The 15,662-nt window shown below is 45.2% G+C and overlaps 1 protein-coding gene across 17 annotated transcripts in view; it reads right to left on the bottom strand.

The window, feature by feature from the left end:
- Nucleotides 1–15,662, bottom strand: part of TNS3 (tensin 3) — a 308,196-nt gene that overhangs the window by 143,709 nt on the left and 148,825 nt on the right. For all 17 annotated transcript variants that reach the window (XM_063667331.1, XM_063667329.1, XM_063667338.1 and 14 more), the window contains 2 exons: nt 11,030–11,094; nt 6,803–6,886 (listed from right to left, as the gene is read on the bottom strand). In XM_063667331.1, the coding sequence (XP_063523401.1) occupies nt 6,803–6,886; nt 11,030–11,094 (149 nt within the window). The remainder of the gene's footprint in view (nt 1–6,802; nt 6,887–11,029; nt 11,095–15,662) is intronic.

Genomic DNA, 15,662 nt, shown 5'->3' with positions numbered 1-15,662 from the left:
GCCTCGCCGGAATTGTTGCCCCTGACACCAGACGAAGCACAAGAAGTATTTCCTTCAGATGAGGAGGGCCAAGCTGACAGCAGAAGAACTTTGTTTTGCCACAGGCTCCCAAAGAAGGCCAAAGTCCAGGGCCACAAGCCCAGTGGTGGTCAGAGGGGAAGGGAAGGAGGCTGTCACTGCCTGGGACCCAGGACTCCAGAGTCCTCTCCCGAAAACCAGTTCTCAACAGTCATCACCTCCCAGGTCAGTCTACAAAGGGCTGCTCAGGTGATAGCTGAACCAATCAAAAAGTAACCCCTTAGAATATAATTCTCATCTGTCCTTTATAGAAAACAACTTTTTATGTATCATATTTTCAGGTAAATTAAAGACATAAAATGCTAAGGTAAATGTAATTTTTTTTCTTCCTTCACATGCTTTCTTAATAATAAGGTAAGATTAACAACAACAACAACAAAAACCCAACATATTGTTCAAAATCCCAAATAAAAGCATGCCTTTAAAAAACATTTTTTAAAAAATAGCAATGCCTTATAAAAACAACGAAGTTCACTGCAAATATAAGCTGTAGTGAATGCTATGAGATTGCAGAAAGATAGCCAAGCACAGGTAATAGCACTGAGTTTGTGAGTGACTTCCTAGAGAACAACCATCAGTATCAAAGAAAAGAACATTCAGGTATGGATGAAAATAAGGGAGGCCAGGCGCGGTGGCTCACGCCTATAATCCCAGCACTCTGGGAGGCTGAGGTGGGCGGATCACCCGAGGTCAGGAGTTTGAGACCAGCCTAGCCAACGTGCTGAAATCCTGTCTCTACAAAAAAAAATTAATTAATTAATTAATTAATTTTAAAAATTAGCTGGGCATGGTGGCATGCGCCTGTAATCCCAGCTACACAGGAAGCTGAGGCATGAGAATCGCTTGAACTCAGGAGGTAGAGGTTGCAGTGAGCCTAGACTGCACCACTGCACTCCAGCCTGAGTGACAGAGCAAGACCCTGTCTCAAAGTAAAAAAAGAAAAGAAGGGGAAACGAACATGACAGGACAGAATTGCACAATTAGTTCATCCAGCTGACTATGGAAAGGATCAATTTTAACTTTGTGTACACGGTATTTATCTGTGGCATTAAAGGTAGATATAAATGAATCAATTGTAGGGTATCAGATGCCCTCTGAAGACCATCCCAACAGCCTTATCCAAAATAAAATGTTCCTACTTAGTCAACACAGTTTTCAGAGCTGGAAAGAGTAGAAACCAGATATTTTATAAAACCAGCTCCATTATTTTCCCATTGCTATCTTTTCTTTCTTTTTAGGAAATAACTCCCTGGAGATGATGTTTTCCATGCTTCTTCTCAAACCAGTGAGTACATTTTAAAAACTAAAGGATTGTTTTTAACTTGTAAGCAAACGAACATAAAAGCAGTTTGAAATTTTCAGTTGTCCCTTGCATTATTCACAGCCACTTCTAACAGCAAAAACTTCCATTTGGAATCTCCATAAATCTCCCTAAACATTTGAGTTGCACTAGACGTAAGCTTCAATCTGTCTGAAAAGGTGGGTGCATAAAAATCAGCATTCAAATGTTACTTTTCCAAGCAACAGGAACCATTGTCACAGGACATCTTTCCCAACAGCTTACTCATTCTACATTCCTAGCACTCACAGAGTCAGCCATGGCTGCAGGGGCAGCACCAACTGGCCAGGAAAGGTGAGCTGGGCCACCTGTTGGTGTCAGCCAAGACTGGGCTGTTTCTTAACATTCTGCTGAGCATTCCCTTCCCTCTCATATAACGGGGAGAATAATGAGACCTACACATTGGAATTGCTGCAAAGATGAGTCAGTTGCATGGACATAAGGGTCAGAGTAGACCACAACACATCTGCCACAGCCTCTGCTCTCCTGAGGTATGCTGCCAGAGTGTAGGTGGCTTTGCCCACAGAGTTGGTGACTGAAAGAGGATGTCCGGGCCCAGGCAAAGTGCGTGGCTCCCTGAGGAATGGTCACCCTTTTTCCGCAGGCTGTGGGCAGCAAGGAGGACGTGCAGGGAGAGGCCACAGGGGCATGAAGTAAAATAGCCTTTGCAAAAATTTTAACAGTGAGAGAATATGACAGTGAAAGAGATCTAATGTAACCAACCCCCATCTTGCCTTTAACCTCCTAGCTGCCCTTGGCTATTCCTGGGCTTGGACCAAACTAACTTTAGGAGAAAGTGAAGTTTATAGTTTAAGTGATAATAGCCCAAAACTAAACCACCTTTGTAAAACTAATGCAAGACTACCACATTGGGAGGATGAACGCAGCTTGAATTCTGCCCAGGTATAGACTTAAAAGATAACTCTGGGGATCACAAGATTTGCAGCTTCCTCAATTACTGCTAGAGAGAACATCACCATTGTAGAACCTAAGATTGGCCTTTTGAGATGTCTATTCAGGCTTTTGCATTTCTGACAACTGACAGCTCTACCTGACCTGCCAACTGTTCTCTGGCCCCACCCAGAAGCGGACTCAGAGGCAAGAGGGCCATTTTCCCCTATGATTGCACCCTCAACCACTCAGCAGCACCCATTCCCTAGCCACCCCCTTCTCCCCAAAATACCTTTGAAAAACCCTTGTCTCCAAATTTTCCAGGGGGCTGATTTGGGTAGTAATAAAACTCTGGTCTCCTGTTCAGCCAGCTCTGCATGAATTAAACTCTTTCTCTACTGCAATTCCCGTCTTGGTAAATCGGCTCTATCTGGGCACTGAATAACGAACCCATTTGCCGGTTACAGAGACTACCTGAGGAGCCTCATCCTTTAGAGAATGTGGAAAACTACTCCCTTTGTATCTTTAAAGTATTCTTTCAGGCACCTGAGGTACTGTGTCAAAAATGACAGAAATATCAAAAATCAAATAATGCCATTTTTACATGTAGTTAGACAGGCATGAGCAGGGCAGCAGTGGGCTCTTTCCGCACCCACTAGGAGAATGTCGGGTAATGGTTCGGCAATTATCACATTGCCTCTCTGAAAGTGATGCACTGGCAGCCGGTGCCAGGAGGAGGCCATTTCCTGACGGTCCACGTCTATTGCACTGTTAATTGAATGCAGGCTCCAGGGAGACACAACTTCTCGGGCACATGCATTAACAGAAAAAATGGCAGAGTATGACCTTCTCAGGGTACACCACCAGAAAAGGGAAGAAACCCTCAGATAGGCATGCGTACTTCCTAAACATACTGCATGTGCTCACTTCCCAAGCAAAAGGAGGGCACTATGCATGCGGGCAGCCCCCTCTAAGGGAAGAATCATGGGAAAAGGGCACAAGACATGGGAAGTGGGCCAGCCTATGAAGTCTAGGACCAAGGGTAAACACCACACTTGACCTTCATGTGCCCACTTGGGTCTCTTCTAAGCGTACTTTCCTTTCTTTCTTGTTCTAAAGCCTTTTAAAATAAACTTCCACTCCAGCTCTGAAACTTGTCTCTGTCTGTTTTTCTGCCTTATGCCCCTCAGTCAAATTCTTTCTTCTGAGCAGGCAAGAATTGAGGTTGCTGCAGACCCTTATGGATTCACTGCTGGTAACTCGGATACCTTCCACCAGTAACACTATATAGGATAATTTCTAGGACATCCTGATTTCTGCATGCCAAGACATTTGTTTGGTCTGTCTTCCCTTTACCTCAAAGGGACACCCAAATGTGCATAGACAACATGACTGATGGTCTTAGGTCTCACTCCCATGTGGGGCCTCCCAAGGTCACCTTGGTAGGCAACACTCCGGAGAGATCAGCTCCCCAAAGAAACAACTGGCTACCTGTGATTTTCCCCATTAACTCAGTGATGGGGCCAAGAAACGTGTGCTGCTGTCTCAACTCTCTCAGAAAGAAAGGAAAGGCGGAAAAGAAAAGAGATGTCAGAAACGTTAATAATTTTAATATTTTTCCATGATGCTGATAATAAACCAAAACTATACCCGGATTTTTGGGGGGTAGGAGGAGACAGGGTCTAGTTCTGTCATCCAGGCTGGCATGCAGTGGGGCAATTACAGCTCACTGTAACCTCCAACTCCTGGGCTCAAGGGATCCTCCCACCTCAGCTTCCAGAGTAGCTGGGACTACAGGTGTGTGCCATCACATCCAGCTAATTTTTTTTTTTTTTTTTTTTTTCTGATAGAGATGGGGTCTTCCTGTGTTGCTAAGGCAGGTCTCAAACTCCTAGACTCAAGGGATTGTCCTGTCTCAGCCTCCCAAAGAATCGGGATTACAGGCTAGAGTCACTGTGCCACACCCAGTATTTATTTTTAACTACTTCTCAAAGAGGAAGGCTTCCAAGTTTAGGGAAGAAAGTTCAGGGGTGCCTCAGTAACACAATGGTGGTCATGAGCACCAACAGGAGGCCACACCAGGGTGTCAACAAGCTGCTTCTCATGATTTGCTGAAGACAAGGAAGGTATAAAAACAGAAAACTTACATGGGCACATGTAAGTTTTATGGGTCAGCTCCATGGGCCAACCGCTCCATGGCGTTTTAGTGTAACAAACAAGGTAACAAAGATTGACCACCCATCAGAGTTGTTGTTGAGACTTCTGAGCGTCCCAGTCACAAATTCCTTGCTAATTAATTATTCTCAAGAGTGATTATTACAAGTTTGACTTTAAAATGATTTCTTGAGCTCAATCCTAAAACAGCCTGCAGCACACCCATCCCACTCCCCAGGCCATTCAGGACAACAGAGAAACCTCCCATCACAGAGCCTATTCCCATACAAGCCGTCCTCACACGTTCTTCTGGTCTCAAACTTTCCTCCAGATTTATCTTATGCATTCATTCATTTACATGCTCGATTACCATTTGGTGAGCATCTTTTCATGCAGGCTCTGGTCAAGATAAAAAGAAAAGAGCAAGGAATAAGGGGCATTTCCCTAATCCCAGGAGCAGAGGGATTAACCGTGGAATGTAAAATTGAATCCAGCAAACATTAAACAATGCAAATGCTCTGGCTTCAAATGTGCAACGACGGGAAGGATGCATGAAAACCCTGGGCATGGGAACGTGAGAAGAGCAGGGCACGGTGGCTCACACCTGCAATCCCAGCATTTTGGGAAGCCACAGCAGAAGGATTATTCAAGCGCAGGGGTTCAAGACCAGCCTGGGCAACACAGTGAGACACTGTCTCCACAAAAATTTTAAAATTAGCTGAGCATGATGATGTGTGCCTATAGTCTCAGCTACTCAAGAGGCTGAGGTGGGAGGATTGCTTGAGCCAGGAGGTTGAGGCTGCTGTGAGCCAAGATTGCACCACTGCACTACAGCCTGGGTGACAGAGCAAGACTCTGTTTCAAAAAAAGAAAATGAGGAGATATTTTCCCCCTTTACCCATATTCTTTTAATGTTATAAACAAGTTGCTGGTGCCGTAAGAAATAAGAACAAAAAAAAGGAAAGACGACAGCTGGACTTCCTGTGTGCCAAGCATTCTGCATGAGTTACTCTCTATTTACACCTCATTTTCCATGCAGGAGGTCATATGAATGTCACGATTTTGGAAACTGTTCAACAAAGAAATAACATTTAATGGTTCAAAAAAAAAACCCCAAGTGACTGTTTAACTAAAATATTTTATAAAATGCTAGGTTTTCTGGAAAAAAAAAAATGCTAGGTTTTCTGCACGCAACTTGCATTGCATGTGGGCCCTGTTGCTGACCACGGTCCCACACCCTAGCCCATGTTCCTCCAACACACCTGGTTTCAAGAGAAACAGAGCCATGCCATTGGAAATAGCAAGACAAAAGGAAAAGGTGCCTCTGGTGATGCTTGAAATCCCTTTCTGCCCTTCTACCCCCATGTCTGCTGGCATAGCCCTCAGTTGCACTGGAGAAAACAGATACAAGGCATCAAAACTTGCATACACAAGGTCGGGTGTGCAATTACCTGTCTCCAAAACGGAACACCATTTGGCAATCACCTTGGCAATTCTCCTACAAATTCCCTGCTGTGGGCTTTGAAATATGCCATGGAGCTACCTGGTTGGCTCTAGGCATCACCATCTGTGGAGGAAGTGCACCTGGATGGGGAGCCAGCTGTGGGTCCTTCTCACTGCCTCTCAGCCAGCCCTGCTCAAGTTCTTGACCTCAGCCTGCTGGGGCCAGTAGCAAAAGGAGAAAGTTCTGCACCCCACCATGGCTATTCCCCATCACTTACTGAGCACATTCCAGGGGCCATGCCCAGAAGTAGAGAAGGGAGAGATGGGCAGCATGACAGAAAAATACTCCGTGGCCTCAGGGAACTGATGAGCTACAAGAATTGGCCAAGTGCAACTGCTAATGTGTTTGTGTAAGTAAAGTTTTATTGGAATATAGCCACACTCCCTGATTTCCATATTGCCCAGGGCTGCTTTCATGTTAGAGCAGTTGTGATAAAGATCCTGTAGCCTGCAAAGCCTAAAATATCCACTCTCTAATCTGTTGCAGAGAGAGTTCACTGACCCCTGGTCTAGCCAATAGAACCAAGTTCCAACATAATAATGGAAATCAAAACACACTCACTGCAAGAGAGGAAAATGCCAACTGGAGCAAGTCCTCCCTCCACCTGTCAGTGCAAGCCAGCAGCATAGGGGGCTCTCTCTCACCACAAACACACAGGATGGCTAGGTCCTTAACCTCTGGGAGGGACAAGCCTCCCCACCACCTTCACAGTCTTTGGCATGACCCAAGAATACCATTTAGGTATTGGGACAGAAGAGATGCCTCTTCTGTTTTCACATTTTTATATGTAAAATTTCATTCACCTCTTCACTCTGGCTTTGGGGATGTATACATACCGTTTTTGGGAAGGCTGCATTAAAGCTGAAACTTTGTCATCATAAAACTTCTTCATTGCAAACCTGTCAAGGGCCTGGTCGGCGCTGGAGGGGAGAGAGAGAGAGTTAACTCAATGGAGCTCACACAACGTGGGTGCGTGATGGGGGATGTGTCTCATGGCTGTTCAAAGCGACCAGCTCCCACAAGGGGCTTCACCCTTTGCTGCACCTGTGCACACCCAATCCACCTGTCTCCTGTTAGACTTCATTTCCCCTGCAGGAATATACTGTGCTCAAGGTGGGAGCCATAGTACAGGGTCAGAATTCTCATCTGAAATAACAGCTCCTTATCTAAAGATATGATTCTTAAGAGTGCTGAATACCCAGCTTGCAGAAGAACCAACTGAGGCATCTCAGCAGGCAGGCGGTAGGGCTGGTGTCCAAAACTGTCCCTTGGCCACCCTACGTCCTAAATAAAGACCATTTTAAGTGGGCTCTGTGCAAGACAAGCAGGCAGACTCAAGTCTCAGGACCACAAGAATGCAGGGAGCAACCCAGGGCAGGAGAGTCAACGGACCCCCCCATGAAGTCCCAAGAGGCACCCTCAGGACACAAGTGGGCCAGCCTGTGCCCCGCCAATATGTCACTCCCAGGACTGGGCTTGAGAACACTGCAGGGCACTGGGGTTGGAAATGTATCTGAGGCCTCGGGGCTGCAGCATTGTTTTTGAAGTGATTGAAAGTAACCCTGCTTTTCAACAATATATTTGACCTTCAATGCCAGGTCCACAGTGCTCACAGTTAGTGTCTGACAGAAACTTCCAGAAATCTCACAGCAGGGCATTCGTGGGATTTCTTGACATGACTTCAGCACAAATCCTGGAATATGAGTGCAGTGTCTTAACAATTCCAACTCATTTGGGCCAAATGCTTCCTTAAAACCCTGATAGGCTGGGTGTGGTGGCTCATGCCTGTAATCCCAGCACTTTGGGAGGCCAAGGCAGGCGGATCACCTGAGGTCAGGAGTTCAAGACCAGCCTGGTCAACAGGGTGAAATCCCAGCTCTACCGAAAATAAAAATTACCGGGGCATGATGGTGGGTGCCTATAATCCCAGCTACTTGGGAGGCTGAGGTGGGAGAATCACTTGAACCTGGGAGGCGGAGGTTGTAGTGAGCAGAGATCGCACCATTGCGCTCCAGCCTGGGTGACAGAGTGAGATTCCATCTCAAAACAACAACAACAACACCACCTGATAAAGTGGGCCCCTTACTTAGAAAAACGTGTCTGTGCACCTCTAGAAAAATGATGTGCATAGGCACTGTGGACTTCATAAAAATACCGGTAGAGAGGCAGGAGGAAAAAGAAACATACTCAAAAGTAAGCTGAGTGTGATTTGACTTTCACAGAATGCTATAAAATGGACAACTTGCTATGTGCATTTACTAGGCAAGGGGCTGTGCTGGTGGCGCAGTTACAAACAGAAGGGCCCATTTTAGCACCGAGTCCATCACATACTGAGCAGGAGAATGCAGCTCCATAGCCTCCCAGTGACTTTTAAGCATTCCTTTTTCTGAAATTTACTTGTTTTATTAAATGCTGAGAATACATTTTGACCAATGTTTATTTTCCATAGTAATATTAGTAGTAGTAATAATATTAGTACTGGTTTTGTCTTTATAACTCTTATTTTTATGGTGTTGATACAAGAATGTTCTGCTTCTCTGGTGACTTGAAGTTTCTGTTTTCTTCTGTTTGCAGTTGGTGATAAAGATCTCAAACGTGTGCTTGTGCTATCTGGGATTACTCTACTTTTGAAATATAATCTAAGAGGGAACATTGTAGAAATGATCAAAGATGTATGTATAAGAATGTGTTCATCATGGCAAGCTTTGCAGTAGAAAACAACTGGAAGCAACCTAAATTACAAAAAAAAAAAAAAAAAAAAAACCACTTGGGAGGCCAAGGTGGGCAAATCTCAAGGTCAGGAGTTCAAGACCAGCCTGGCCAACATGGTGAAACTACGTCTCTACTGAAAATACAAAAAATTAGCTGGGCATAGTGGCGGGCGCCAGTAATCCCAGCTACTTGAGAGGCTGAGGCAGGAGAATCACTTGAACCTGGGAGGTGGAGGTTACAGCGAGCCAAGATCACGCCACTGCACTCCAGCCCTGGTGACAGAGTGAGACTCCGTCTTAAACACACACACACACACACACACATACAAAACTGACAAAACTGGAAGCAACTTGGATAGGCAAAATCAACAAATGCTTAAATACATAACATATCCATTGAATAAAGTGCTATGCTGCCACTGAAATGATGTCGGGAAATGATGCGTATAAAATGATATTAACGTAGAAAAGCAAGTCACAAAGAGCATGTGGTATCAGCCCATTTAATTGAAAGGCACTTAATACTATTACTCCTACTAATCACAACAGCGTTAATGGTAGCCAATACCTGAGTACTGATGCTGTTCTAAGTGCTTTTTGTGTAACATATGTTGAACTGTCACAACATTCTGGGAAGTAGGACTACCATCATTTTCCAGGTAAGGATGCTGAGGCTTAGAGAGATTCATGTAAATTGCCTGACACATGCAGATGAAATACATATTGGCTACTAAGAGAAAACAGAGTTTGTAGCAAGAGGTCAAAGGTGTGTTTTTAGCCCTAAGACATCTACCCTTCCCAAAAAATCCAGGACTATCCACAGTGCATGGAACTTCGGTTCAGGCAGTACTACTTTGCTGGGGATAGAAATGCTCAGTTGTAGCTGGGCGTGATGGCTCACACCTGTAATCCCAGCACTTTGGCAGCCCGAGGCGAATGATCACCTGAGGTCAGGAGTTCAAGACCAGCCTGGCCAAGATGGTGAAACCCTGTCTCTACTAAAAATACAAAAAATTAGCTGGGCATGGTGGCACACACCTATAATCCCAGCTACTCAGGAGGCTGAGGCAGGAGAATCACTTGAACCCGGGAAGCAGAGGTTGCAGTGAGCCAAGATTGCACCACTGCACTCCAGCCTGGGCAACGGAGCAAGAGTCTGTCAAAAAAAAAAAAAAAAAAAACAGAAGTGCTCAGGTGGTCTCTGTTCAGAACCAGCCAGGCTATGTTTAGTCACCAGCCAAATGTCTTTGGCATCACTGAGGGACGGATGTGCCCAGGAATCTCGATTTTCCTGGCACACACACACACCGATGATTATTCTCACCAAGAGGGTATCTGATTTTCACTTGGGGGTTGGTTTCCTCCCTGGCAGACACCAACTCCCCAGTTGGTTTCCAGAGAAAACATTCAGAAAGTCAAATTTCACTCCTTGGTGCTAGAAAGGAAAAGGTTTATCGGCTGATATGAATAGGCTTCTATTTCCTCAGAATGGAAAGCTCAGGCTTTACAAAGAGACCATTGAGAAGACAGGGCAGATGCAAATGCAGACCCCATAAATAATGATATTTTCTGCACTGCATTTCAGCGAGAGTGAGGATCTGCACTCTGGGAAGGGTCCGGGTGTACACCACAGCTGCCCAAGGCCAGGAGGATGGGCATAGGGCTGAGGTCCTTGTGGCCCTGCCGTGTTTGTGTCATGTCTGGCTAAGGGGACCCAAGTGGCACCTCCAAAGTCTCCATGATTACAGTTCCATCTTACGGAAACCAGCCCAGACCTGGCTCTCCACTCCTAGGCTGTGGGATCATGAGCAAGCTGCCTGGCTCCTCTGAGCCTCACCTCCCTCATCCATGCAATGGGAATGATACTAACTGCCTCATGGGTAAGTTAGGAGAATTCAGGGAGAAAAGGAAAATATTCAGTATACTTCCCAGAGGCCCAGTGCCTGCAAAAGAGGTGGCTGTCATCATCATTATATACAAGGTATGAGCTGATTTAGTGAGACCACTCTGTTCTTTTCATAATGGTGACTTTTATCTCTGTTATTTTTTATTAGAGAATTCTCTATTAAAGAACAAGGGACAGTGGGGCCACTTATTTTTTTAATGCCTCCATAGAAGTGCTTAGAATCAATCATACATAGTCACCCAACCTGGAAAATGCCACTTTCACAAGTGTAAACGCTTAACTGGAAACTGGGTTTCCAGGCACTGACCACCCCAGCACTGGGGGATGGGAAACACAGGTCAGCCAAGCCCTTGGTATCCAGAACAGCTCCCGCGCAGACAGCCGTCAGCCCCATGCAGGCTCAGCTTTTAGCACCTGAAGACAGCGAGCTGATATCTTCATCCTACCTGGCTGAGACGTTGGTGAAATGCATGTAGGATGATATGACCACTCCTATGCGTCCTTTCCCGCCCTGCAGGAGACAAAAGATCAGCTGATTTTCTCTGAAATCCCACAGCAGAGATGTAATTAGAACAGGAAAAGACTCACTAGTGGACAAAATAATAGAGAGCCTGCTTTGGAGGTAAGGCCAGCATTACCCACAGCCTTCCTGTCTGGGAAAGTCAGTACCCAGTGCAACTGGAGTCTCTGCAACAGGGAACCGAACCTGCACGCTGGGTGCAAACAGTAAGAGCGGGTGCTAACTGGAGCAGCCGTAGAAGCCCAGGAGGGCAGACCAACACAGCAGCTGCCTGTCATTTTACCCAATTAGGCTGGAAGAAACTGTGCCAGGAGCTGCAGCAATTAGCATGACTTAATTATCCAGGTCAGACAGAAGTGAACGCCTGCCTGCTAACAGGCTGACAACGATCAGGGCTGCAAACACAGCTCAGCATGATGGGACACAGATTCCAGCTCACTGGCAGCACTGCCAGCACCTGAGCTCCACGTACACCCCTGTAGCCCGCCCTCGTTACACATAGAGGAACCATTGTCCCAGGCAGAAGTTCTGGAAAAGGACTCACTCAAACCATAACCACAGACACCAACAGCCCAGCCCACAGACCAGCAACACCAGCAGGAGAAGCAGAAAGTATTGGACAGGCCACCCTCACCCAGGGCCACAGAGTGCCACCTTCTAGAACATACTCTTACAACCTACAACAGCAGACTGCAAACCACAGCCCAGGAGCTACTTCTGCCCATTACCTACTTTCCCACAACTTGTGAGCTAAGAGTAGTTTTACATTTTCTAACTATTAAGAAAAAATTTTGAAAAGAGAAGATTCCATGCCATGTGAAAATGTGTTGAAGTTCAGATTTCAGTTGTCCATACACAAAGTTTGACTAGAACATGGCCATTCCCATCTGTTCACCTACATCCAGGGCTGCTTTCACTCTCACTGCAGGAGTAGGTTTGAGTATTTGCAGCAAGACCACGGGGACCGAAAAGCGTAAAATACAATCTGGCTTTTTTTTTTTTTTTTTTTTTTTTTTTGGAGACGAAGTCTCACGCTCTGTCACCCAGGATGGAGTGCAGTGGCACAATCTCGGCTCACTGTAAGCTCCGCCTCCCAGGTTCACGCCATTCTCCTGCCTCAGCCTCCCAGGTAGCTGAGACTACAGGCGCCCGCCACCACGCCCGGCTAATTTTTTGTGTTTTTAGTAGAGATGGGGTTTCACCATGTTAGCCAGGATGGTCTCGATCTCCTGACCTCATGATCCACCCGCCTCAGCCTCCCAAAGTGCTGGGATTACAGGCGTGAGCCACCGCGCCCGGCCTAATCTGGCTGTTTTTAAAAATATTTGCCAACCCCTGATCTGGAATCATATAAAGCCAAAAAGGCAGGGCCTCTAATATGTAGCTCCCTAACTTCTTGAGAAGAAACTACTGATCAAATTTACTTATCACAATTCTGATAAGCCCAGTCACACATGAATGTCACCCAAGAGCATCCTTCTCTCTGTCAGTGAAAGTCAAGAGCATGCCTCATAGGTACTCAATGCGGGCACTTGATACACTCTTTGCAGCTGAATCCTGGCACGTGCAATTATTAACAGTATGGCTACTAGTATGCCTCTTGCATAAAACTGTATTTGACAGCAATTCACCTACAAAGAAACAACACTTCAGCCAAAGCAGGCACACATGGTGGTAACATTCACCCCATTACCAATCGCTTTTGTGGCACTATTTATGGATATATAAAGCAAGTATTTTTTTCTGGTTTTTTTTTTTTTTTTTTTTTTTTTGAGACAGAGTTTCGCTTTTGTTGCCCAGGCTGGAGTGCAATGGAACGATCTCGGCTCACGGCAACCTCCGCCTCCCAAGTTCAAGCGATTATCCTGCCTCAGCCTCCCAAGTAGCTGGAATTACAGGCATGCATCACCATGCCCGGCTAATTTTTTGTATTTTTAATAGAGACGGGGTTGCTCCATGTTGATCAGGCTGATCTCAAACTCCCGATGTCAGGTGATCCCCCCGCCTCGGCCTCCCAAAATGCTGGGATTACAGGCATGAGCCACTGCGCCCGGCCTATAAAGCAAATATTAAAAGATCTGAAGAGACAGATAGAAATACCACAACCGTAGGGGACTTCAGTACCACATTTTCAACAATGGACAGATCACCTAAACCAATAAGAAAACAGGGTACTCAACCTGCACTTTAGACCAAACAGACCTTACAGACATATACAGAACACTGCATCAGAATATGCATTCTTCTGAAGTGCACACAGAAGGTTCTCCAGGATAGATGGCACGTTAGGCCACAAAACAAACCTTAACGAATTTAAGGAGACTGAAATCATATCCAGTATCTCTTCTTTTTTTTTTTTAATGGAGTCTCCCTCTGTCGTCCAGGCTAGAGTGCAGTGGCATGATCTCAGCTCACTACAACCTCCACCGCCTGGGTTCAAGCGATTCTCGTGCCTCAGCCTCCCGAGCAGCTGGGAATACAGGTGCATGCCACCACGCCCAGCTAATTTTTTTGTATTTTTAGTAGAGACGGGGTTTTGCCATGTTGGCCAGGCTGGTCTCGAACTCCTGACCTCAGGTGATCTGCCTGCCTTGGCCTCCCAAAGTGCTGGGATTACAGGCATGAGCCACCGCGCCTGGCCTCAAGTATCATTTCTGACCATAGTGGTATGAAACTAGAAACCAATAACAGGAGGAATCTTGGAAAATTCACAAGTTTATGGAAATTAAACAACATACTCCTAAATAACTACTGGGTCAAAGAAAAAAAGTCAGAAGAGAGATTTAGAAATATCTTGGGAGAAACAAAAATTGAAACACAACACACCAAAACTTATGGGATGCAGCAAAAGCAGTTGTAAGAGGAAAGTTTATGGCAATAAACGCCTATGTTAAAAGAAAAAACTCTCAAATAAAAAAACCTAATGTTAGGCCGGGCGCAGTGGCTCACACCTGTAATCCCAGCACTTTGGGAGGCCGAGGTGGGTGGATCACGAGGTCAGGAGATCGAGACCATCCTGGCCAACATGGTGAAACCCCGTCTCTATTAAAAATACAAAAATTAGCTGGTTGTGGTGGCACGTGCCTGTAATCCCAGCTACTAGGGAGGCTGAGGCAGGAGAATCACTTGAACCAGGGAGTTGGAGGTTGCAGTGAGCCGAGATCACGCCACTGCACTCCAGCCTGGTGACAGAGTGAGACTGTCTCAAAAAACAAAACAAAACAAAAAACCTAATGTTGCACCTGAAGGAACAAAGAACAAACTAAACCCCAAATTAGCAAAGGAAGGAAAAAACAAAGGTTGGAGCAGAAACAAATAAAGGAGAGACTAGAAAAACAATAGAAAAGATCAACAAAACTAAGGGTTGGGTTTTCTGAAGACTAACAAAATTGACAAATCTTTACCTAGACTAACATAAAAAGAGAAAACTCAAAATCAGAAATGAAAGAGCAGTCACCATAACTGATGCCATTTAAGACACAAAGAAACACAAAAACTATGAACAATTACATAGCAATAAATTGGATAACCTGGAACAAACTCATAAATTCCTAGACACATACAACCTACTAAGACTGAATCATGAAGAAACAGAAAATCTGAACAAAACAATAACAAGTAAGGAGATTGAATCAGTAATATAAACTCTCCCACAAAGAAAAGCCCAGGACCTGATCACTTAACTGATGAATTCCATCATCGAAAAAAAGAGAAAACTTTGCTATGGTTTAAATATTAGCCCCTTCCAAAACTCATGTTGAAATTTAATCTCCAATGTGGCAGTATTGAGTGGTGAGGACTTTAACAGATGACTGGGTCATGGGGAACCTTGCCTTCATGAATGGGTTAATACATCTGAGGATTAATTAACTAATGGGTTAACGAGTTATCACAGGAGCGGAACTGGTGGCTTTCTAAGAAGAGGAAGAGAGACCTGAGCTAGCACCCTCAGCCCCCTCGCCATGTGATGCCCCATGCAGCCTCAGGACCTCTGCAGAGTCCCCAAGAGCAAGAAGGCTCTCACCAGACGCAGCCCCTTGAGCTTGGACATCTCAGCTCCTATAAATATTAATATAAGAAATAAATTCCTTTTCTTTACAAATTACCCAGTTTCACATATTCTGTTGTAAGTAACAGAAAACAGACTAATGCAAACTCTGCCAGAAAGCTGAAGAAATGCAAACACTTTCAAACTCGTTTTACAAGGCCAGCAGTACCCTGATATGAGGTCTTTCTTAACGCAATAGTAAGTATTTAAGGTTTTGCAGGCTGCAAGGTCTTGTTTCAACCATTCAAACCTACCCCTGCATTGTGGGTGGAAGCAGCCATGGATGTACGTGAACAGATGGAGGTGGCCATGTTCCACTCAAACTACGTATGGAACTGAAGTAGGACGTCTTCATATAATGTTCATGTAAATAAAGCTCTTAGCTCACAGGATGTAGAAAACACAAGAGGGCACGATAGGCTCATGGACTGTTAGGTTTTAGTGCAAGCTGCATTCTTTTGGACTTGGAACTGTTCTTAACAAAAATCACAGAATCACTAATTGCACAATT

The sequence above is a fragment of the Pongo pygmaeus genome, chromosome 6, assembly GCF_028885625.2.
Source record: "Pongo pygmaeus isolate AG05252 chromosome 6, NHGRI_mPonPyg2-v2.0_pri, whole genome shotgun sequence".
NCBI classification, from domain to species: Eukaryota; Metazoa; Chordata; class Mammalia; order Primates; family Hominidae; genus Pongo; species Pongo pygmaeus.
This window is presented reverse-complemented; position numbering and strand designations above follow the sequence as displayed.